We start from the raw sequence: 25,536 nt of genomic DNA on the forward strand, positions 1-25,536 counted from the left end.
GCATTAGCCAACACTCCACTTTAATACTCCCTCCATATTTATTTAAGAGATACACTTGGCCGAGCACGAGTATTAAGGAGAAGATTTAAATGAAATGAATTAATAAAACAAGTGGGGTTGAATAGATATTTTAATAAGAAAAACAAGTGGGGACCGTGTATGTTAGGGAGTGGGAGGTGGGGTGTAGATAGATTATTTAATTAGATAGTGGGGTTTATAAGTTACTAAAAATGACAAGTGTATCTATTAAATAAATACGGCCGGAAAAGACGTTCCATTAAACAAATACAGAGAGGAGTAATACGGAGTATAGATTGCCACTTACTCGCCACTTCAAAGTTCAAACACCCGCTTACCAATTTCAATCACTCCAAAATCCAAATCTCTCCAAGTTTCTCTCTCGGCTGGTGCCTGGTGCGTCTGTCACTTCCATTTCTATTTTCTTCTTTTAATACTGTTGTTCATTTATAATTGAAATATTTATTTCTTGAATCTAATTCAAATTTTCTTCGTAATTGTTTCTGTTACTCCGTAGTTAAAAAAAAAAGAATCCTGCTCGAATGGAGATTCCACCAATCGAGGATTCTCATTCTCAGCCCACACCCAATTCTTCCGATGTTGGGGTGCCTCATAATCAAGATGATCTTGTTCCTCAAGTCTCAGATTCTAATGGGTACTTTTTCTTTTCCAATTAATGCTCCACTTTTCTGTTTTTTTTTATATATATAATTTTTATGCTGAGTTTGTTTAATTTTTAGACACTTAATAATGGGCATCTTTGGTTATTTTGGGTTTACTTTTGATTAATTTTATGTAGAAGCATGCTTAATTGGGGTTGGGGTTCTTTCATTCATGCTCAATTTTCTGGGTTTTCCATAATTTATGCTTAATTTGGTTAATAATTTAATTTTATGTAGAATCATGCTTAATTGGGGTTTGAGCTATTTTTAGTGAATTGGAGGCTGTAATGTATCTAGGTTTTGAGCTTATAGAGATGCATGTGTTGCTAATTTACTTTGATTGGGTTTAGCTAAGATAAAAAAAGCGGGTCGGTCATTACTTCTCATGAATATGTTACTACCTTGTACTATATTGAAAGGAAAGAACTACATACCAAACCAGCTTGAACTTGACTTGACAGTTGGTATAGAGCTCATTAAGTACGCATTCAGTAAAGTTTATGATCAACTTTTGAATCGATATCTACTCATACAAGTATTAGGTATGCTCCGGCTCTCCGCTCCTCTTAGTGTCTCTCTGTGGTTATGTTGGGGGAATACAGATTTTGAGCCAAGGCAATATAAGTAAATTGCGACTGCAAAATTGGCTAAAAATTCATTGCTTATGTTAATCAGAGGGAACAACATTATATACGACCTTTTATTATTATAACCTTTTGTTAGTATAAATAGAAATTATTGTGGAATTGTAAGCTAGCATCTGAAACTAGACTATTGTTTTGGTTAGTGTTGTTCTAGTGTCATATGTGTTAGTACCTGGAATGTTTGGTAGACAGGGGATAAACTTCTTTATTTTTCAACTGTCATATGCACAATATTTTCTTGTTGATATCAAGCAAACTTGGTTGGAATTTTTTGGAGGAGGTAGGGTGTTTGATGACGATGACAAGGTAAACTTAACGAAGTGTGCAAGTTTTATGTTGTTGACAAGGTAAACTTAGCGAAGTGCGCAAGTTTTATGATGTTGACAAGGTAAACTTAGCGAAGTGCGCAAGTTTTATGATGTTGACAAGGTAAACTTAGCGAAGTGCGCAAGTACAATGTGTAGAATATGCATGAAAGGAGTTTTGATTTCAGGGTTCACTGTTCTTTTTGGTACAGTCAACAACTTCTTTATACACTAACTGTCAATCAATTTATTCAGAAAGGCCTTTTGTTCCTCAATGAAGCCTATTGTTTCAGTGGACTAAGTTTTATTGATGGAAAGACACACTGTTTTTGTTTCCTTTATTGTCATGAATATGGTTGCTGTCATGTTGTCAAGGTTCTTGATTCTAAGGGCTTTGCCCTTCCATGCTTAGCCATGTGAATATTATTAACTTATTATTTTATTGGGTTATTCCTCTCTTGGTGTGTGCATATGTTAAGGGCTAGCTTTTTTCTTGCGGTTGAATATATGCTTGTGATTTTGAACTCTTTCATCATCCATTTTCATAAACTATTATTTCCATAGTTCGAGGACCTAGGAGACAACAGCTTTTTGGTTGATTGACGTAGTCCCCAAAGTTTTTTTTTTTTCCCAGAAAACTAATCTGTACCTTGATCAGTTGATCTGAGTAACAACCGGCTATCTACCAAGCTTCATAAGGTTTCTTGTATAAATTGTTTAGTTGATTGACTATTTTATTAACTGCTCCATCACATTAGTTTTATGCAGACCTCTTCCTTCCATCAAGCTCCTTGCTATCTCAGAAATAGTGCGCCTTTTTTTCTTTAAGATACCAATTGTTTAGGTGTTCTTTGAATATTCAGCTGCCTTTTGATCCCTTCTTCTTTGAAGTGCTTCATCCACGGTTGAAGAATCCATAATCATCAGATTTAACTCGGCATATAATACTTGTTCACCTTCTCCATTTGTGTGAAATTCGCTCTGCCTGCTTTCCGTCAACAAACTCCGGGGGAGTGTTCTGGGATGCAACTCTTTTCGCGTCTTTGATAACTTTCTGATGATTATAGCATAGCTTGTAATAATACGGCAATTACGGGTTGACAGTTTGATATTGTCCTAGGCCTCTACCTCGTCCTCTACCATAACCAAAATTTGAGCACGACTCCTTCCATATTGACTTCCTCTATGTTTACTAGCTTGATCTACCTCCTATTTTTTGCCACTCTTCTCTGGGAAGATCAAGATGCACATGTGTCTCCAGAGATCCCATCAACTCTTGAATGGTGAATGATGGATCTTTAAACTCATTTATAATAAAGGTGAACTTTTCCTAGTTTCCTCTTATCACCATGACTTTTATTTTGTTTGGCTCTGGAAATTTGAATGCTCTCAGATTCTTTCGCCTCCAAGTTGTCATGCCGATTTTTCCTTGCAGATTGTAGCTTGGCAGACAAAATTGACCTTTTTAGTTTCTTAGGATTTAATTATTTATCAATCCCATGCTTCTTGGGTTTTATGCTGTACAAAGTGATTTAGTTCTGCTCACACTTGCATGTAATTGTTAGCATGTAAACCTATATGTAATTTCTGGTTGTATCATCTAATATATATATTTTATAGAATCACTACTATTTTAGCATTCTTTGTAGAAAAATATTTCTAGGAGGAGAAGGTGCTTTATTTTCCATCAAAGTTGTTTAAAAACTGTAGTTGCATGCTTGCATTTGACTTCGTTTGACTTCAGTTGCATCTGAGTTTGCTTAGATGAACTTAGTTGCATTTGTGCATCTTTAAGATTCGTGTCACATTCCATCTTTTCAAACTTGGTTTGTGCAACAAAATTGTGTCCCGTAGTGACACGAGTACCTATTATAGATTTACTACTTTGAATATGCCTATTAAGTGGAGAGTGAAGGAAAGGGGCTCCAACAAAAATGTTAGTTTTGTACACATCTTAGGAATAGTAAATCGGATTGTACATATGACTAACCTAAGAGCCTAATCAACATACTTCCTTCGTTTCTCTTTAGATATCGCTTTGACTAACCTAAGAGCCTAATCAACCCTCACTGTCTATTCCCATTAAAAAAAAAAGCAGAAAACATCCAGGTCTATTCCTTCGTCCATCTTTGTCAACTCAAGAACCCATTACCCACTCATCTCTATCTTAAGATATAATTGAATCTTCTGTTGAACGAAAGAAATTAGGTAGGCGGATGAATTCTGTAATCAATATTATTGTACTTCTTTGTACTTATTACCATGCCTTATTTTAGTTACTCTGCTTTTATTTTTTTGGGTGATGTTTATTCTTCCTACTCATGGTTTTTATCATAGTTACCTGACTAACTAGTATAAGATTGGGTATGGGTTCGCAATTCGCTACCAAGTTTGCTAAATTAGGCAAAAAAGCTACCACTTTGATGTTATACTCCCTCCGTCCCTTAATACTCGCACCGTTTCGACCGGACACGCTTGCCAATGCAAAACTTTGACTACCAATATCTTTAACTACATATTATAAAAACTTATAAAATATTAATATTTTGAAAATATATATTAAGATGACGCCAACAATATATTATATAATAACATTTGTTTTCATATACTAGAAATACAATTGGGTCAAAGTGAATTATGTGAATAGTGCAAAAAGTCAAAACGATGCGAGTATTAAGGGACAGAGGGAGTAATTCGTTTTTTTGGTTTGTGGTTCGTGGGGGTGATTAGGGTATTAGGTAAACACTAGTTTTGAGGTAAAAGTTTATCATTTATAGATCTTATCAAGTAAATTGCAATTACTCTATTTGTGATGATGGGAAGATATGTTTGAATTATACACTAGGTTTCAATCCTCTAAGCGCCGATGCGTGAATTAGCGGCTTGAGGAGTTCAAAACTCTGTTAAGGTCGAATCTGCTCATTTATTGCCAAACCACTTTCAACCAAACCCTGAATTGTCAAATAACCTTAATTAAAATATGGGTCAGAGTACGTAATCTTCTGCTACAATATTGTTGTAGCCTTGTAGGTTTATGTTATAAGGGCCAACGGGAGTTTAGCTTGTCTACTTTCTGAATTGATATCGTCTTTCTTAGGTTATCCGAGCCTCCCTTATTTGCTTATCATCTCGTTTCTTCTTGTTTCTAGAAATGGTGCATCTGATCCTAAGGTATCTGCAGAAGAAGTGAAGGGGGTTTTGGAAATTATAGCGTCAACTGGAAAGTTTTGGTACGTTTCTATTTCAAACTTCTTGTTTCATACAAGGATAAGTTCATTATGTTTGAGATGCAAGCTTCGTTATTTCTCTGCTTTAAGTGCATTGTTTTTGAACTACATAATGTACCTACATGAAGGATAGCTTTATCTACTATTACGGATGTACTGCAGTTCTGCAAGTAAAGAAAATTAATGAACTAACTGTTCAAAATATATGAACCTATTCTAAAATGTACCTGCAGGCTGCAGCTCTAAATTATGTACACTATGGTTCTTCTCATCTGAACTTAATCCTCTATAGTCACATACACACACAGATGCACATACATGGCCACGCAACCAAACATACACGCCCACAGACATATGCATACTGACACAGTGGCACACTCATACATGCTCAAATGTATACATGTTAAGACCTTGCTTTTAAACTTAAAGTAGAAACTGGGGAGTCGTATAACTGCAACTTTGCAAAAGCTATTTTTTCTTGGGAACTTTGTGGGAGGAATAAGTGTGAAAGTTGGAAAATTGAAGTTATGCCTTTCTTGCTGAATGGATATTTTCCTTGACTTATGTTGTCACTCAGGCATGAATGGGATGAGTTGAAAAACATGCTGTTGTTTCAGCTGAAGCAGGTAATGGTGAGGTATGCTTGTTGTAAGGTCTATATCATTTAACAATGCTGGTATTAATATGTTTTTCTCCCTGTGGAATTATAATTGTAGTTCAATAATTCTGTTGTGATTATGATATCTTCTTGTCCCTTGTAAATTTGAACATCAAGGTTCTTTCGGAATATCCAGAAACAAGAATTCCTACTGATCAACAAAATCCTTCTATGGGGGAGAGTCGTACACAGTTGGTGAAAAGCTTGGAAGAAGGTATTCTTTTGCTAAGTTTCACACTGTCTTGCATTTTGCATCTCGGTATTGTCTTTGATATTCATCAGCACTAGCCATTAGTAGTCCGCTACCTGTCGGAGCTGTGAATTCTTAGTGCTGATTGTTCTAGTCTTCTGTATGCCCAGATTGCCACCCAAAATATAAGAAAGAAATCTGCGCATATTTGGCTATTATTTTCTTTGACAAACATTCAAGCTTTTGATAGATAATATTGTTCTACTATTGTTCAAACAAAAGGAATCAGCATAGGCTAAGATTAGGTGTATTCATTAATCAGTGTCATTATGGTGAGAGCATACAGGCTAGATAGAGCATCCAGGCTTGTCCAAAAGGTGATTTTCAAAAACTGTTGGCCATGCTCTTACATAACATTAATTGGATTCACATAATTAATGGTGTGTTTTGTTGTACTGAATTTAACTGAACTAAAATGTATAGAATGGAACTGAACACATATTTATTTTAATTTGAACTAGAATGAAATTTCTGTTATTGTTACTTTTCTGAGATTGCTATCGTTAATTCTCTCGCCATATGTTATATGATTACTTAACTAACTTTTTTGTTCCATAATATCGTTCATTTAAAACAGTCTTGCACTGTTATTTGTCATTTTAAGCTTAGTTTTGAAAATAGCGCCTTTGGCTCCCCTAGGCTCAAGGCGCAGGTTCTGACACCTTAGCTGTGACAGGCTCATGCACCTACGAAAGCCGAAAGGCGCTGTTTCCAAGGCGCAGTGCCTATACGGCTCCATTCCAATTGCCAACAAGTAATAATTGTTTTTAAAAAAGGTCAAAACCATGCGACTTTAATGGCTTCCAACCTTTAAAAGTTACTACTTCGTATAATGAAGAGACGAGAGAGTAAACCCCAAATTTCTCCCTTTTGTTCTTGTCTCTTTACGTGAACCTTCGTAAGTCCCCTTTCTGCTTTTTTTCTTCCTCAAAAAGCCTTTTAATTTTACTATAGTTACTATTTTACTCCTTTGTGACAGCGAGTAATACTATTTTGATTTTTTTTCAGAAAATAAATACCACACAAAATAAATAAAAATTTGTGCCTTGCCTATGTTAGGCGTGTGCCTTCGTCTTGTGCCTAGGCTCCAGGGACTTTTGCGCCTTTTAAAACTAAGATTTCGATGCATTTACTTGTCAGTTTTTAATACTGGTGCAGTAACTACGAAGTACAAACTACTTCATTTGTGTGATTAACCTTAAATGCCACTTTGTATGGGAATGGAGAAATATTGAGAACAATTATTTTAATCATAATAAAAGAATATGAACTTATAAGTTTCTGGAATTGAGCTAAAGTGAAACAAAAGTTGTAAAAATAAGTTGGAAATAACACACCCTAAAACTTCGAAAATTTCAGCTGACAATCTGACACTAGTATTGTTCCTTATTCTAGTTACTGAAAACGATGGAAATGAGGAATTCTCTCCTTCAGTTTGAGAAGAAAATATGTTTGATGATGACATAATGTAGAGGCAGTGATTTCTTTTCTTGAGTTGGGAAAGTATGGATAATGCCACTTACTTCGAATCCCTGGATCATTTGTGCGTATCACAGCCTGTAGTTGTCTGTTAGCAGGGTTAATAGAAATCTTTTTGTAGTTTTGATGTCATACTCCTATTTGTTGGTTTTTTTATGTGTTCTCCCTTGCACTGATACGTTTTATAGTTTCCTAATGACATGCATGTCGTCCCAGTCCTTTGTCAACGCATCGCTCCCCTGCTTTAGGAATCATTTTCAGTCTCCTTTTTGTGCCGTCTTTATTTGAACTATTTAACTCATGCACAGCGACCACTGTTATGTCTTCCATCCATGAAGCAGGGAACCAGTTAAAGTGACATCTCGTAGCTTAAAAAAAGTGAGAAATTATGCTGCTGGTGAATGTGACACTTTTGGCTTCGGTGCCATCATATATCCTTTAAAGTACTGCTTGAAGGAGGCATTTAGGAGTAGGGATTCTAATCTATTACATATGTGAAATTGAATAACTTAGGTACTTATGGGCAAATGTTTTCATGTTTATGTGATTGAGTTGAGCTATTTAAAAAGAAATTATGATTTATCAATGATGCCATGATTAGGAAATGTTAGTATGCCAAGACTGCTAACTGTTGCAAAAGTGTGATTTTATTTTTCTACTGATGATCTGTTGTGTGGTGGTCTTTCCTTTAGGAGCAATTAAAGTGATATATCATTTCTGAAGCTTTTCTTTTTATGTACAGCTCTTTTCAGCTTCCTAGACGGGCCACCATTCACATTGCAAAGGCTTTGCGAGGTAATTTGATTATTCTTGCTGACTGCTTCAGTTCTGTACTCTAATTGTTATAAGTTGCTAAATTTTTAGCGTTAAAACCTAGTTATAAGTTTTCGGGACCTAGAAGTTATCCAACTGCATCAGTAAAAGGGGCTCAAACACAAGTTTTTCAATTACAGGATGATGCTGAAGCTTAGCAATTCACATCAGAAAGTAATAAAGGCCCTTCACTGTCGTACATTTAAATTAAAAGAATTTTAGTGTTTTTTGTGTTTTATTCAGTTCTGGTGCTGTTTGGAGTTTGGGTCTAAATTATTTGACGTTGCAACTCTTTTGAATAGTTTATTATTTACTGCTCTTTTAAATAAATAAAAAGGTCGAAACCAAACTTGTAAACGTGCTATTAATTGATGTCATTCGTAAATCTGGAAAATCTTTTTTAATGTTGGAAATAGCTACAATAATGGAACTTTGAAACTGAACCTCTTGTATTGAGCACTTCTTTTTCTCTGTATTACACGAGCTTGTATTACTTATAAACTGCGTCAGGTGCGGTATGATGGAATTACAATTTCAATTCGTCGGCGTGAAATTTCACGAGCTTATCAAAATCTAGTTGCAACAACAACGTGTTGTTTAGAGTACCATTCTGCTTTTATGTTACTTAGGCATATTAGATCAAAGAGATTCCAAATCCATATCGGAGGTTACTGATATTATCACCTTGTTCTCTATTTGGAGAAGGGATGAGAAAAGGACTTCCAAGTATTATAAGTGTATTTGGTAGATCACAAATGAGGGACATGGCGACGTGTAATTTTACAGTTTGGTATCCTCAAAGTCCTAAAGGAATATCCTCTATGATTTAGTATTGTGAAATATATTTTTGCGGTACATTTCCTTCCTCAAAAAGTAGAATGCATATTATTCTGCTCAGAAAAACTAAAATTTGCATTTGTATCTTGCTTGGTTGGGTGAAACGGAATCTGGACAGCAGACTTGTTCTGTGCTAGGTCACATATCTACTTTTTGGCCCCGAGGTCCAAGGGAAACCTATTTTTACTTAAAGCAGATATTGATGTTCCTGGATATATAATTGCATATTTGCGTTCTTGTCATTTTTACACCATCTTTTACTTATCTTGACGTGGCTAATATTGCAATTTAACCTTGTGCATGAACAGATATTACTGAATGCTCAGAATATCTACCCAAATTTGTCCAAACTTGCTCTGGCACTAGAAAAGGTATGTTATAGTTCTAATGCTTCACACTTTCTTGAACTTACTAGCCTAGCTGCTTCTTGAAATTTGTCCCAAACCCCCAACATGATTTGGTCATCAACTCATCATTAACTTTATTCCAAAGGAACCAGGCTCTTCATTCTGTGATATTAACATATAATTTCATCCTAACTGTCTTTGAATCCTTCAAATCTACGTTACACAATGAATAAGAAAGAACCAAATAATAAAGGATAACCAGAAGATGAATATATGCATTAAGCAGAAGATGATATCACCGTAAATTCATATGCAATGATCACCGCATTGGTAAGCCGGAAATAGACGACAACAAGGCCCCGTTGATTTCTATATCAGGTTTTCCAGTGGTAAACCCATACTTGAGTAGAAGAAAACAACCTAATCTACCTGACATCTCACCCACCACTTAGTATCTGGAGTGAAATCAGATTTCTATTATCTAAAATGAATTTGATCTGATCTGATCTGATCTGATCTAACCTGAAATCTTATTATACTCGACAACTGAATAAACCTAAACCCAAACCTGGACCCAAATTGGCTAGAAGCTCAATTGAGCCGAATCGAAATGGTCAGGAATTTGGATGGACCAAAAAATTGCTGGTTCTGCGGTTTAGAGTTTGAATATAATTGTATTGAGTCTTCTCTTTAAGTGATCAAAGTAGCTAATTTTTAGGCTAATGTAGTAAGTTTGCTTGTCCAAAAAATGATAAGGAAAAATGTAGTAAATGTAACGTCATGCTTCCAATATGCATATAACTTAAGTAATCAAAGGAGCATTTTTTTTTTCAAGGCTAATATGCTTATCCTTAAATGACAAGGAAAACTTTTGTAAATATCATGCATCCAATCATCCAATGTGCATATGCTTAAAATAATATTGTTTAACAAAGCTAATCTGGTATGGTATGAGTTGAAGCCATACTATCCCCAAAATGACCTAACCCAATCATGTCCAACTTACCATGAAGCTCACATCAAATATATCTGACTTGACCCAGTCTACCTCAACACTTCTATGACCCAACATAACCAGGATCCGTAACTGCTGGAAACCGACATACCCAACCCAACACACACTCACCAGGTGAAATGGTTATTTTGTGTTCCATGATGATATCCAGCTCTGTTTCTGCTGACCTAAACATATTTTATCTGCTACATCTTGAAATAACAGTGTATGAATACCCAATTACCCATGCTTTAATTGAAATACAGAGTAAATATTAATTTTTTAACAAAAAGTTATACGGAGTATGAAGTATATAAAACAATAAGTTTCAATTTTTGAGTATCGAACAAAGTCTTCAGCAAAAAAATAAAAAAGTGGAGCATAAAACAATTTTCATGCAACAGTCATTACAAATATTTTATTAATTGGAATGAATGCAAAGAGATTAATGTCAGTCGATATATGTAATGTAACATATGGAGTACTATACTACATAGTAGTATAGGGCAGAAAAAAATAGGATAGTGCGGAAGAATCGAACGCGGGTTACATGTAGACTGGCTAATAGTTATTGGTAAAAACACAATTGCGCCAACTGTTATTTATGTGATTCACGTACGATAAATTATTTTACCATTTCATGGGGTGGGCCTTGGCCTAGATAGGCCCCCCCTTGGATCCACCACAGCTTAAGTAAAGAAAAATATCTTGTTTTTAGCAGTCACTTCTCACAGGGGTGCTCTTCCTTGAATTGAGTGACAGTCATTTCTGTTGCTTCAGTCTAAATCCTTTTAGAATATCCAACTAGCTCGGTGCTGGAGTCTGTAGAAATAAGATGGTTACCTTTAGGGCATGCTTGGATTGATGGTAATGTATTAAAGGGGTAATAAAAGTCAAACTAAGGTAATTGAAGGTGATGATGAGGGTATGAAGTGGTGGCAAAGGGAACAAGCTAGTGTTGGCAAGAAGAAAATAAAAGGGAAGGGGGAACAAATACCCTCATCATGGGGGGAATAGTTACCCACCATCCCACTAGGGTTATTATTACCCTCATTTGGGGGGTAATTACTTCCCCCCTTTCTCCCTTCTCCTCACAACACCACCACTACCACAACTTCTCATCACAATACCACCACACCACCCTCCTTGCAACCACCTCAATTCACCTTCATTGTCCTTTTATTATGGTGGTTTGACTTTTATTACCCTCATAATCCATTACACCCAATCCAAGCGTGCCCTTAGAATGATAAATCTGAAACAAGCTTGCAGCTGGAGAAAGCACCCCTCTCGATTCCTTAGTATCATGACTTAAGGCAAAGTTTCCTTGCTGAGTGTGGTGCTGTTGTTGACGTGCTTTAGACTTCTTAGTTTTGAGTTACCTCTGAGGCTGCTTTACTCGATCATGCTCATTTTGGATGTTTATGTTGTAGTATAGACACATATTGCAACCAAGCATCTTACTAATAATATTTCCAAGAATTTGTACACTTTGGTACCGATCTGAGACGTGTTTATTTTATGTTTCACAGAATCTGTTGGTGACAAGTACTCTAATGAAATCTACGGATCCATATCCTCCCTCAAATGTGCAACTAGCAGATGCCTCAAGTGAACAGGTTGTGGATGCCCAGCCTCTGCCTGCTCCTCTACCTCAACCCGAGACTCAGCCTCCGCCTCTGCGTGAGCCTGAACCTGAACCTGAGACTCAACCTCCGCCTCTGTGTGAGCCTGAACCTGAGACTCAGCCTCCACCTCTGCGTGAGCCTGAACCCGAGCCTCGGCATCAGCCTCAGCCTCAACCTCTTCCCCATATTCCAGCTCTGCGTGAATCTGAACCTGAGCCTCAGCCTCAGCCCCTCTGTCCTCCACATTCCGTATCAGTAGAAAACGCAGTGACAGGAGACAGGGATGAAGTAATGTCCGAAGTAGATGCTGAAGTGGATGATGGTATGACCATCGACATGGAAACCTTTGAAGAGATCATCAGTTCTTCAGAAAATCCGAAGTAGCTGGTAGAGAATTAGTGACGTTTGATTTTGCAACATATCGCATTTTATTACTGCTTCAGCCATTTGGATGGAAAATTCAATTCAATGTGGATACACGATGCAATTGTATGATCACGATGTTATCTTCAAACATGTATGTTTTAGAGTTTAAGAGTGAACTACTACTATAACATACCTTATGCAATTGTTACATATTGCATTGTGTGGCGCTTTGTGCAAGTCTTCAATGATTGAAAAATAGTACGAATTATATCAAATGGCTGCTGTGACTGACTGAGCTAAAAGTATCAAAACATGCCATTTTGTTTTCAAGTTTCCTTATACCATTTGGTGGCTTGTGAATGTCCAGATTCATTTAGGACTCAAGTATTGGGCATATGCTAACAATGGTGTTTGTGTTTTCAAACTGAGCTAATTAGCTGCCACTGTGTCCTAACTCATAATTAAGAAAGTAGAAGTGTTGTTTCTGTCATTTTCTCAAATCCATTTATAGGATATCCATTTACAATGTGTGTTTAGAAATCCATTATAAAATTTACCATTATAGGAAATGTGAGTTTTTTTTCTTCCAAACATCCTAAATGACGATTTCTATCAAATGTTTAATAGGTTTGACTTGAAAAAGAGTCACGGACAAACAGTCCAACCCTACTCTGGAAATGGAAGGGCACTTGGAATTGCTCTTGGTTATGCCAGTGGTGAGCATTCAGCAAGCACATCTTTATTTCTTCGAATTTCATATGGAATGCTTGTTAGTTTAGAACGATGATAAACAAAACTTTTTTTTCTCTTACATTTGGAAACAAGCATCTAAAGTTGAGATTTGGTCCAAAATTGTGTATTCTGCTATGCATTATAGAGCAAAATTTTACAGGATCTAACTACAACCAGAGCATCAAATGATTCACACCTCAACTGTTACAGACGGATTCAACTTAAAATGACTTAATTTTTATCATCAAATAAGCGAAGAGCTGATCGTCATTCAGATTCTTGCAGTTAGAAGTTCGACCCAGAAAGAAGCAGACAACTACGATGTAGAAGTAGAAGTAGAACCCTGTAATGTCTCCAAAATTTGCTCAATTCTATATTTCATGACTGGCTGACCTTTCCGTGTTCTTTTAAACATCTTTTCCCGTAAATCTTTTCTGCGGGATTCAGCCTTATCCTTTTCTTCCTTCCTTGCTTTGAAAAAGGAATCTCTTTCCATCCTTGCTTTCTCTTGTTCTTCGTGTTTCTTCACATACAAGTCTTGCAAACTGTATGATCCTTTTCTGCTTTTCTTGTCTTCCTTACTTGTCTCACCGGTAACCCTAGATTCATTCACCTACAACCACCCAACATTGAATGTTACACTCACGCCGAGCTTTCATTTAAGATAACAAAAAGGAGTACAATACCTCATCAGGTTCGACAGATATGGATTGATCATTTGGTTGATTTTGTTGCTTCAGCAGTTTTTTGTATTTGTTTACATGTTTAGCATTCCTGTAAAATTCTCTCTTTTTCTCTAAAATGATGGAAAGATGTAAATATATCATGTCAGTATATCACCATTACAGCAAAAATCAAAACCCAGATAAGTTTTAACTAACATATTATTGCAACACCAACATAAATTAATAAAAGGTAAAGACACAGGCTCTTTTCACTCAACATTCCAACAAACAGCTCCTAAATTTCTCACATGGTCAATATTGAACGTGAAATTAAAACGAAATGATCTCATCTTATTGGAGGGTCAAAGATACCAAATCAAGAAGTTCCATTAAAACATCCTATGTTACAGAAACTCTTCATCCCAACTCGAGTGTCGTACGTAGTATTACATTACTTAGATACTCAGCACTACGAGATGGGTTATGAAGTACGAATACTTGACCCTTCACCGTGGACCAAAAAATGCCAGTCTAGCACTTGTACTAATAGGCAAGTCTGAGTAAACTTGTCCGCAAACTTTCCCTAACAGATTAAACGTTTGTTCCTCAGCCATAAACATGCAAAACTTTACAATCCGAAATTGTTTGTTTTTCATGATATGCAATAAGCAACTGCAATTTCAAAAATAAATGTAGATTAAATGAAAATTTTGTTATTGTCTTTAAGTGCATTTCCTTTTTGTAACTCTAACCCTCTCAAGTCTCAATGCAACATGACATACCTACACCACCTAAACGAACCACTCGCCATCAATTCACCGCCATTCATGCCTTGCTGTCACTCCATTTTCGCACTCCCTAGATAAAGAAATACCACTAGAGACCAATAAATCACAATATTTCACTCGCATTATCTCCAGTAAACCAGGAGAAGCTTTCTACAATTTAATCTGGGTGGAGGTATTGAGCTGATTGGAAAACAGCAAAGTTCCTCAATCAGCAGACACACTCAGCGAATGTGCTTGCTATCCACAGGTTATGAAATGCAGTAACGCATCAACCCCCCCCCCCCCCCCCCCCCACCACACACACACACGCACACACACTAAAGAACCTATTGAACATAAATGAAAGTTCTTGGCAGCGGGAAAACAAGTCCACACAAACCACTTAACCTGTTAGTCCAAGTCTTAGAGAAACAGCAATGGTATGATAAAAATTTCACCTAATAGAAATCCAAATATTAAACTACATAATATTTAAAACCTGAATTAGTAAGGTAGATGACTTAAAAGGCGGGATTAACACATGCAGTTAGGAAATTTTGATGCTACATATTTGATGATGACAATCTCATATACGCCTTATATACATAAATTTAACTGAGACTGCTGTCTAAGACATAATCTGTGACTCACTGCAGGTAAGTTGCGTCATCGTTTTTACATGGTCATTAAAACAAACTGTTAGAGGTTCTTCAAATTGGAATTCCGGTTCTGTTAGACTATTAAATAAAAACTGAAAAGACTGCACAGGTTTCTAACTAAGTAGAATAGTTGATAATTGGACTCATACTTGACCTCAAACAACCAATCTCATCTAACAAAATATGGATTTTACAAACAACAATTAGAAGAGCTCACTAAACTGCTTCCCATCTCTGCTATATATCTGTTACACTTAAACCTAATATTACTGACCAAATGAAGGTATGTATCACCTGTCCTATGTCAAAGTTCATTAAATTACAATTTCCTAATAGTGAATCACATGCTGCCGAAGCCTGTGAACCGACCTATATTGACAATTGGTGATTTGGGATCCTTATAAGGTTTGTACTTTGCGCTAGACTTATAAGGTTTGTACTTTGCGCCAGAGCTGCCTTGGTCGATCTACTTCACCATAAATTACACTTCTACAGTAAGCTGAAAAATAATGCCCTAGAATCCTAAGATGCACCTACATAGGATAACAAACTAATAAACTGACGCTCTTTGCTAAATGAACCCTTTATATCCAACCAACAGCTACTTCAGTATCAACAAGAGTGATGAAAGAACCTCTAGTGTGTAATTTAATCCAGTTCCTTCTACCCAACACTGAACAAATTTCCCAGTAAATTGACAATCTTCATTCAAAAATCAATATGACAAATACAAACGCACAAACAACCAATAAAAATTAGTCCAATAATCACAACACTGCGAAACAAAATATCCCACAATCAACAATCATGTCATCAAAACCAAGAACGATTAACACCCAGAATTTTTTTTAAAAAAACCCCCCGAAATTCGAGCAATTAAACAATACCCATATTCCAAAATAAAATAAAAAAACAAAAAAAAAAAAAAAATCAAAGAAGACTGCATTTTGGAACGAAGAGAGAGGATAACATACTTAGCAAAGCAGGATTGTAGGAGTTTTGTCTGGATTTGGCATTGGCAAAGGCTTCAAGAGAAAGGCCTGTGCCGCCCAATCTCTGCATGTTTTTCTTCATCTTATTCTTATTGTTGTAGTTGTTGTTGTTCATGTTGATGGATTCGGTGTTTGGTTTAGTGTTCTTCATTGTCGGAATTAAAGGAATTTGACAGACAGAAAAGGAAGAGTTTTGTTGAAATGCCCAATTTTTTCAAGGACGATAAACCCTAATTCGCTGGATTTTACGTGTCAACTCAACTGGTTGTGTCTTTGGCTGATATCCTAGATTCTTCTTTCTCGCGCGTCCTAGAGCTGATCGACATGACCTGGGCCGCTGGCCCGGGCCGGCCCGACCCGAAAAACCGGGTTTGGGGATGATTATTTCAGCCCAATTATCGGGCCCAACCTGGACTTTTAAAAAAATTTGCGGGGTTTTGGGAAACGTAAAACGACAAAGTTGGTTATAAATTTGGTCCGGCCCGAAATTGGCCCGAAAAGCTCGCTAATTTTAACCCGAAATAGCGGGTTTTGGGCACAAAAAATTAGCCGAAGCTTGGCCCGTCTCGGCCCGGCATAATGGGATGAACTCTTTGTCCTCGGCCCGGCCCGCCTTTTGATCAGGTCTACGCCGTCCGATAACTTATGGTATTTTGATATGGGAGCAACGTCTCATATGACGTACTTCTTATACAGATAATCTCCATTTACTCTCTAAGTACCATAATTTCAAGTCAAATTATTGTTGGTAATGACCAGACAATTCCTAAATCCTAATACCACTTTGGGGCATTCTCAATTACCCCTCCTTACCCTTCCCCGTCTAGGGATGTCAATGGGGCGGGGCGGATGCGGATGTATGTCCCTCCATCCCCATCCCCACCTAAAATTTTCATCCCCATCCCCGCCCCATCACCCATAGCGGGTACAAAATTCATCCCCATCTCCGCCCCAACGGGTATAAACTAAAATCCATCCCCGCCCCACCACCCAACTGGGTATCCATCCCCGTCTTATCCCCGCCCCATACCCACGCCAATATCCGCCTAATTTTTCTTATTAAGCAAATATTTTCCATATGTACGAAGTAATGAAAGTTAACTTTAGGAAAAAAAATACCTTACGACTAAAGAGACATATATAATCGAAAAAATACCCGTCATAACAAAAAAAATCTAAACAAAAAACTTAAAATTCTCACCTAAATTCATATTATCACCTAAACATGCACATAAATACAAACTCACCCCATCACCCATGGCGGGTATGAAGCGGGGCGAGTGGGGATGGGGCGGGGCGGGCGGGGATGGGGCGGGTTCAACACAAAATCCACACCCGCCCCATCACCCATGACGGGTACGATTTCTATACCCATCCCCGCCCCATCACCCGCCAAACCTACCTCCATCTCCGCCTACTTGGGGCGGATGCGGGGCGGGTCTCCCACGAAACCCGCCCCACTGACATCCCTATCCCTGTCCCTAAATAATGTTCTTGTTGCACTCAATTTAATCAAAAATCTTGTGTCAGTACGACAATTCGCTACCGATAATCAAGTATTTGTTGAGTTTGATCTCATTGGGGTTTCTGTGAAAGATCTTCGAACAAAGAGGGTTATTATGAGATGTGACAGCCATGGAGGAGACTTGTACCCGATCACCAATTCCCCGCCAATTACCCAGCAGTCTTTCCCTTCTAGATATGTCGCCATTACCACTAGCACTTGGCATGACCGCTTATGTCACCTCGGATCTCATACTCTCAACACATTAAGGGCCCGCCTGGATTGGGGGGAATGCGGTGTAACAATTAATGGGGTAATAAATATGGGCTTTAACCAAATGCCTGGATTGGGGTTAGTTTTTCGGCCCATACTTTTCCCCCCAAATATGAGGGTAATTGTAACACCCCGACAATTCCCTTTTTCTAAAATAACCCTTTTTATAAATATAACTATAGAGAATTATCAAAGTATTATCGCCCGTGTGAAAACGTAACGGCTTATTCAGAATTTTGCAGCGGAAAACATAAAACTAACTTTAGGTTTATAAATAACGATTACAGGTTTAATCCCAAAAATCAACCAACGAAAATGAGGGAATATAAATAGTACGATAAGTTTAAAGTCTAAATTAACAAACCAAGTTACTTAGCAAAGCGAAACTAAATACAAGCTCTCTAATCCCGATCCCCATAATGCATCATCTTCAAACCTGTAGATGAGCAACACTTATTGATCCTTAGAGACTGCTCACCAAAGATGGGTCATCACAGAATCAATAAGGCATAGCCATGATCAACACACACAAACAAAGCACGTAATCAGCAAAGCTGAGTACTACATACTAAAACAATAATAATCCTAACATGATACTATTAAACGAACAATCCTAACATGATACTAATGAACATAAATAAGCGCAGGTAAAGCATATTAATTTGAAGATCACACTTGACAAGACTAGGCTAGACTGGACTAGAACTTTTATAACAATAATATTATTTTAATTGAAATAGACAATGGACCGAGTTTTCTAGCTAGAGGCTTCACTAAGGAAGACGAGGTACGGGCGCGACTCCGTAACCTCAGTGACCTGCGATATCGAGGAACGTTTGAATAAAAATAGGACACGGTGATCAATTCGGTCCGAGATAAAGGCCATGGGCTACCACCATGAACCCCAACTCCTGTTTGTCCGTCACTTTAGACGTGCACAGTCTAAAGCTATTGCTACTCAGTTTCACTTTACTCGATTTACAAATTGAAACTCTGTTATGACTCAACAATCACATAAGGCATACAATCCACATTTATTCACAACTGCTTTTATCTTGGAATTAAGTAAGTGATCACAAAGGTATCAAACAAGACTCATTCCAATTAAATTCAACCTTTCCTTTAATACTGATCAACCCCTCTATATGGGTATAAGGTTTCAACTTACTAAACAAGGTCCACGACCCTCATAAAGTAGTGAAAAACTAAAAGGGAACAATGAACAATCGATCTAAATCAATCATCTACTAACATGTTATAATCCTTGTAACGAAATACGTATGTTCAACATGTCCATCCAACAATATTAAACATGAAATTCCAACACAATCAAGTTCATCAATAAATTTCAATTTGGTTTCAACAGATAACACACATTCCAAGCACACATGTATGTACGTACCTTGTGTAAACAAAATGCGAGACCACTTTAATAATTCAAAAGTCGCCTAAAGAGAATTCTCCTCCTAAAACAACCAACAAATAATCCCAATCAATTTCTAATCATTGGCAACCATAATAAAGCATTCTAAATGCATCCTAAACATATTTAGAACATTCCCCAATATCAAAACTTAAACCTTTGATTTCCTAGCATCATAATTATTGAATTAGTGATTGAAATTTGTTGAAAACTCTTTGCAAACATCGTACTTTAAATTTTCAGCAATATAACTAATTTCAACTACTCCCAAACTATATTCAACATGCTTAAAATCATAAAATCATAACTTTAATAATTCATAAACATCCTACCATGATTTGAAATCATTAAAAACCTTAAAAATTCATATTTTAATAATTAAAATGCTTATTTCAATTCAATCATATAATCTGAAATTAAAATTATTAATTATGCAAAACATAAAATCTAAAATTCATCATTAACCCATAAAAACTATAATTTAATTCAAGGAAAACATGAATTATATTAATAAAACGTAATTAAAACATTAATTAGTTTAGGGTTTAAGATTTAACCAAAAGAGAGAAGGAGGGAAGGTTGGCCGGAGCAAGCTGGGCGGCGACAACAGGTGGCGTGCACGGCTGGTGCCATTGCGGTGCAGGGTCGCGTTGGGGGCTGCAGTTGACCCGCGCAAGAAGAAAGGAGGAGGGTAAAAGAGAGAAGACACGAGAGGGGAGAAGAGGTGTTGCTGGCTGGAAGGGCAGCGACGTCGACCAACTGAAGGCGGTGGTTGGTCGACGCGACGACGCTGGTTTGCAGAGGAGGCTTGCCGAAGTGGTCGGAGGTGGATGTTGGTGCAAGCAGTGAAGAAGAAAAAGAAAAGAGGGAGAGGAGGGAACAATGGTGCTCGCGAAGGAGAATGGAGCAGGGAAGAAAGGCCGGCGGCTGGGCAGGGAGGCGACGGCGTGTTGGAGGCTGCAACCAGGTACTGTGGTGCGACGGTGGAGGAGGGCTGGTGGCTGAAGCAAGGGGTTTGCGGTTCCTGTTCACGTGAAATAGAAGGGTTTTGGTTGCTTTGGGTTTTACGTGAATTGTATGTGGGTTTGAGAGGAGTGAAACTTGTGAGTCAATTTTGGGTTTTATCTATTTGGGCTTTTCCAAAATTTGGGCTAGGATTTGGATTTGGGTTTGAGTGTATGCATCAAAAATCGATTCGGATTGTTTTCTGAATTCGAATTCTTTTCAAAGTAAAATTCAAAACTATTTTGATTTCATAAATCGTTAAATATTTAGAACGTAATTAAAATAAAATAAATATACGTTAATTATATATTTATTACTAAAATTCATAAATTCAATTTAAATATAAATAATATACGTTGAAATATATTAATAAAATTTATAAATTTACGGGGGATTACAATCTACCCCTCTTCAAAGAAGTTTCGTCCCGAAACTTGACACGAAATTTCCCATATTTTCCCCAAAAGCTTTTATCTTAATCTTACTAGAGAAGTACTTATGCCACCTATGTGACTCTTTTGCCAAGTCAAAGCTGCTTGTGTTACTCATGAACACGCTTTTCTTATGCAGAGAATCTAATTACTTGCATCAACGTGCATAATTTGCTAAAATAAGCATAAAAATGCATAAAAATACCATAAAAATAGGTAAAAAGCGCGAATTTCTATCGCATTCTACCCCCCTTAAAGAAATCGAGTTACGCCCTCGTAACTCATCTCAGGGAATAACTTTGGATATTTCTACTTTATCGAATCATTTCCCCAACGCTATATGTCCACTAAAATCGTAGCAAGTGGGATTTCTACACTTCTTTCCACACAATGCCTCAATAGGTGCTATCTTAAAGCTCACATAGTAACTATTGTTGCAAGAAATTCGATCGAATCTAGATGGTCTTCCCAATTACCCTTAAAGTCAATAACACAGGCTCTCAACATATTTTCCGTTAGTAATCTCAGTTTGTCCATCGATCGCAGGTGGAAAGCAGTACTCATTTTCAATGTCGTCCCCAAGATTCACTAGACTTTTTTGCCAAAGTTTTAGACTTTTATGGTTGGTAAGGATCTCAAATGTTTCCCCAAAAAGATAATGTCTCCAAATCATTCAAACTGAACACAATAACAGCTGACTCTAGGTCATGGGTAGGGTAATTGATTTCATGAGGTTTCAATTGTCGCGACGACAGGTGCGGAGGTCAAACGCTCTTTTAAAATCTAGAAAGCTTTCTCACATTTCTCACTCCACTCGAATTTCGATTCCTTTTTCATCAAGTTGGTCATTGGTTTTTTTTTCTTTGTTCGAAAAGTCTTACACAAACCCCCTATAATAGTCAGCTAGGCCTAGGAAACTTCAGATATCAGACACGTTTCTTTGAAGTAGGTCACTCACTCACAGCTTGATTCTTAGTAGGATCTACAGAAACTCCTTATACTCAGCTTTCCCTTTCTAGTGAACCTCACTACGCCGTTCATGGATGTATAACTCTTGGGCTTAACTCTTAGCACTTTCACCAATTCATACATTCCCATCTTTTCAAGACAACAATTGATTTCAAACGATCCTGGACCACTCAAATCTTCTCTTAAATTTATTCCCTTACGTAACGTAGTTTTCAATCAATTCAATCCTTCACTTTTCCGTCGGTGTTACTTATACACACATAACTTCAAGATTTGTATACTTCATTTAGTAAAACTAGATTCTTTCTAAGAGTCTCCAAATAATCCTCAAGTGTTTGTCATGCTCTTTCTCATTCCTTGAATAAATCAGGATATCATCAATAACATAATAACGAACTTAATTCGGAATTCGTAGAAAATCTTATTCCTCAAATCCATATTATGGCAGGTGCATTGGTTAACCCAAAAGGCATTTTTTCTAAACCCATAATGACAATACGAATCCTAATGAGGCCTTAGGCCCTTATCAGCTATCCTCAATTGGTGGTACTTCAAACACAATTCAGTCTTCGAGAACACACTCGCCCAATTCAATTAATCCAACATGTCACCTATCCTAGGCAAATGGTGCTTGTTCTTGATGGTGTTTAGTTCTCTAAATTCGATGCATAATTCCATACTCTTATCTTTCTCCTTAATAAACAACACAGGAGCTCCCCACGGTGACGCACTAGGCCTAATATACCCGTTAACGAAACAACTCTTGCAATTGTGTCCTAATTAGCTCATTTATAGGTGTCGTTTCAGGATTTAACTCTATAGTGAACTCAAATGCTCTAGCTGGTAACATACTTGCAATTTCACTCGGAAACACATCAATGAATCCACTCACAATGGAAACATCCTCGATTTTCACTCCAACTTCTTTACTCACCTCTAACACATTACAGAAAAATCGTTCACACTCTCTATTCATCAATTTCCTCACTTGCATTACAGAAATAACTAAAGGTTATTCGACTTCTCCAAAACGTCTATATGAGGTCAACCTTCTAATAGGGTTCCTTAAACTTACTTTCTGAATTTCACAGTCTACCTTAGCCTTGTACAAACTTAGTCAATCCATCCCCAGACTTACATCTAGGTCCCTCATATCAAACGTTATCAAATCAGAAGGAAAATGCAATCTTTTATCTTCCAAGACAAGTTCTTAAACAACTTGATATACCCTATGGTTACACCAGTAGGTATATTAACAGGTAAATCAATCACCTTAAAATCTACTAAATTCAGACTCTTAACAACAGATGACGAAACAACAGAATAAGTTGCTCCCGAATCAAATAATGTTTTAACTAGCACGGAGTTAATAGAAAAGTACCATGAACTACGTCTGCAGAATGTTCAGCTTCATTTTTAGTCATCATGAACGGTTTGCCCGGAGCCTTATTCTGGTTGTTGTTCTCATTGACAGACTTACTGTGGTTCCCTAGGTTATTCTGCGACTTTATAGGCTTCGAACTTTAATTTCTTGTCTGGTTAAATCACGACTTCACCTGGTTACCACTCCCATTACCATTTTGTTCCTTTTTCTGCTTAGTAAAGCACTCATACTTCCTATGCCCCTTTTTCTGACAATAGTTACAGTTCATTAATTCTCCCTTACAATTTCTACCAGGATGGTTGTTATTGCACATCTTACAGTGATACACTCTCTTAGATTGGTTCCTATTGTTGTGACCCTGTTTGTTTCTTCCTTGAAAGTTTCCATTCTCATTCCCATTTTCATTCATATTTCTTTTAAAATTCTCTTGGTTTTCCCCAACATTAAACTCTTTTCTTTTCTCCCCAACAACAATAGTTTTCTTGTCCCTTCTAGACTGCAAACCATAAATATGAGCAGCTTTCCCATACACAATACCCAAGGATGTAAAGGTTTCCCCACCTAATCCTAATTGGATCTCATCAGTCAACCCTTGCTCAAACCTTTGAGCTTTTAGTTCCTCCGTGGCTACAACCTCAGGTGCAAACCTCGATAGTGTTATAAATTTACTGTAATATTCTGCAATAGTCATACTCCCCATTCTAAGGTTTATAAATTCTCGGGCTTTCTGTTTTCTCATAAAAGGAGGATAAAACTTTCCCCTCAAAGCAGTAACAAAGGAATCCCAATTAAATTCTTCAGCATCCCTAAGTCTAACCCCCTTTTTCTTCCACCACAGATCGGCCTCATCCTTTAGATATAGGACAGCTTGACCTACTCTCATACTTCTAGGAAACTCACAGCCTCAAACAGTTTCTCAAACTCCCTAATCCAGTTCTCCAGGAAGGTAGGATCTGCTTGACCCTTGAAATACGGTGGCTTAACCTTGGCTAGTCTCTCAAACATGTCCCCATCAGAATCGGGACGCTTAGTTCTCTCTTGGGCCAGCCTTTCCGCCAAAAGGCGAATAGCAGCAACTAACTCACTATTGCTTGCCATTCTAGTGTGCGACCTAAAATTAATGACTCTACGATACATAACTCATATGTCACCTCTACGAAAGAAATTTAGATTTGATCATAGAGATCGCATCAACAAACACTTATTCAAGAATGTACACCAATAATAGAGCAATCATCGTCACTCATTCATGAAAAATATCCCCATCAAGGACCTACAATTTGAAAACCAATGAATGGAAGTTCAATCACAACAATTAAGTAATAATATTCCCATTCGCGTGCCCAAAATAAACTCTTGATCATTTGGATTATCAATATTCTAACTTTTATTCCTCGAAACAAAATGTTGATAACAATTCCTAAATCGTAACATTGTGTTTGTCCTAAAATAAAATAAAGGTTCTATGACATAAATTTAAACTATTGTTGGGCGAATTATGGAATTCTCAAATTGGAAACGAATGCTTTAACTTTTATTGCTAACTCTATAAAGGTTTATTACATGCTTGAAAACAATAAAGAACAACTCAAACTTCTATTGTTTTAACTTTAAACTGATGTAGCTTTGCTACTTATTCCTTAAAACATAAAAGCATTAATTAACTATTACAACTTCAAACTCTTGTGGCATTTCGCCTATCTGTTCTTTCTTTGGAAACTTGCGGAGTGAAATCTAGGTCTTTAGTAATCGTCAAACTCTTCCTCCGGGTCTGAGTCTTCTCCCATGTCTTCATCTTGATGAGACTCACTTGCCACCTCACCATCCCTAGTCCCATACTTAGCCAAATTTGGGGTTTCATCCTCAAAATTCATCTCTTTAAACCTATTCTTGAGCTCTAGGTATGGCATTTTGTTAAGTAAGTAATGAACAATGATGGATGCTAGATATTTTATTCCTGAAAGAAACAACTTAAGGTCTCACTAACGATTTTCCAACCAAACCATAATCAAAGTTCAATAAAGCAATAAGTTCGATGGAATCAAACAATCTCTCTAATGCACATTTAAATGCAACACTTAAACATTTAAAACATGCACATAACAAATAAATTCTTGTGCTAGCAATTAACTACCAATGCACATATAATTCTATCCTATATGCCCCTTCCTATATTACCCATCTCTCATAATAAATCATAATAGGTCAAACATTGAAGAATTTAAAGAATAAAACAAGAACGATTAGTAAGAAATAATTTTATTAAACGAGTTAATAATAAACGAATAAATAAAATAATTTTTATTTTTAAAAAAAAAAACGAATAAATAATAAGAAATTTTTATTAAACGAATAAATATTTATTAAACGAATAAATATTCTTAAGGAATAAGATTTTTTTTTGAATATATTTAATTTAATTTCGAAAAGAAAGAAAAACGTACTTAATTCACATAAAGGAAAAGTTTTGAATAAATAAGTTAATTTAGAGCTTAAATAAGAAA

General features: G+C 36.8%; 2 protein-coding genes across 3 annotated transcripts; one reads left to right on the forward strand and one right to left on the reverse strand.

Annotated features, from left to right (window-relative positions):
• Positions 1 to 282: 282 nt before the first annotated feature.
• Positions 283 to 12,503, forward strand: LOC110805765 (uncharacterized). Of its 2 annotated transcripts, none has more exons than XM_022011387.2 (8): positions 283 to 414; positions 536 to 673; positions 4,779 to 4,859; positions 5,434 to 5,509; positions 5,632 to 5,728; positions 7,986 to 8,038; positions 9,202 to 9,264; positions 11,767 to 12,503. In XM_022011387.2, exons 2-8 carry the CDS (start codon positions 561 to 563, stop codon positions 12,244 to 12,246), a joined length of 963 nt encoding a protein of 320 aa, XP_021867079.1. In that variant the 5' UTR covers positions 283 to 414; positions 536 to 560; the 3' UTR covers positions 12,247 to 12,503. The 2 variants fall into 2 exon arrangements, with proteins under 2 accessions (XP_021867079.1, XP_021867080.1); XM_022011388.2 differs by having other exon boundaries at positions 5,434 to 5,482; positions 11,767 to 12,349.
• A 511-nt stretch (positions 12,504 to 13,014) lies between these two features.
• LOC110805773 (uncharacterized) lies at positions 13,015 to 16,323 on the reverse strand. The gene is made up of 3 exons (XM_022011395.2): positions 16,026 to 16,323; positions 13,647 to 13,756; positions 13,015 to 13,573 (listed from the first exon to the last, which is right to left on the reverse strand). The coding sequence occupies exons 1-3, from the start codon at positions 16,192 to 16,194 to the stop codon at positions 13,277 to 13,279; spliced, it is 576 nt and encodes a 191-aa protein (XP_021867087.1). The 5' UTR covers positions 16,195 to 16,323; the 3' UTR covers positions 13,015 to 13,276.
• Positions 16,324 to 25,536: the final 9,213 nt, after the last annotated feature.

The sequence above is a fragment of the Spinacia oleracea genome, chromosome 6 (assembly GCF_020520425.1).
Source record: "Spinacia oleracea cultivar Varoflay chromosome 6, BTI_SOV_V1, whole genome shotgun sequence".
NCBI lineage: Eukaryota > Viridiplantae > Streptophyta > Magnoliopsida > Caryophyllales > Amaranthaceae > Spinacia > Spinacia oleracea.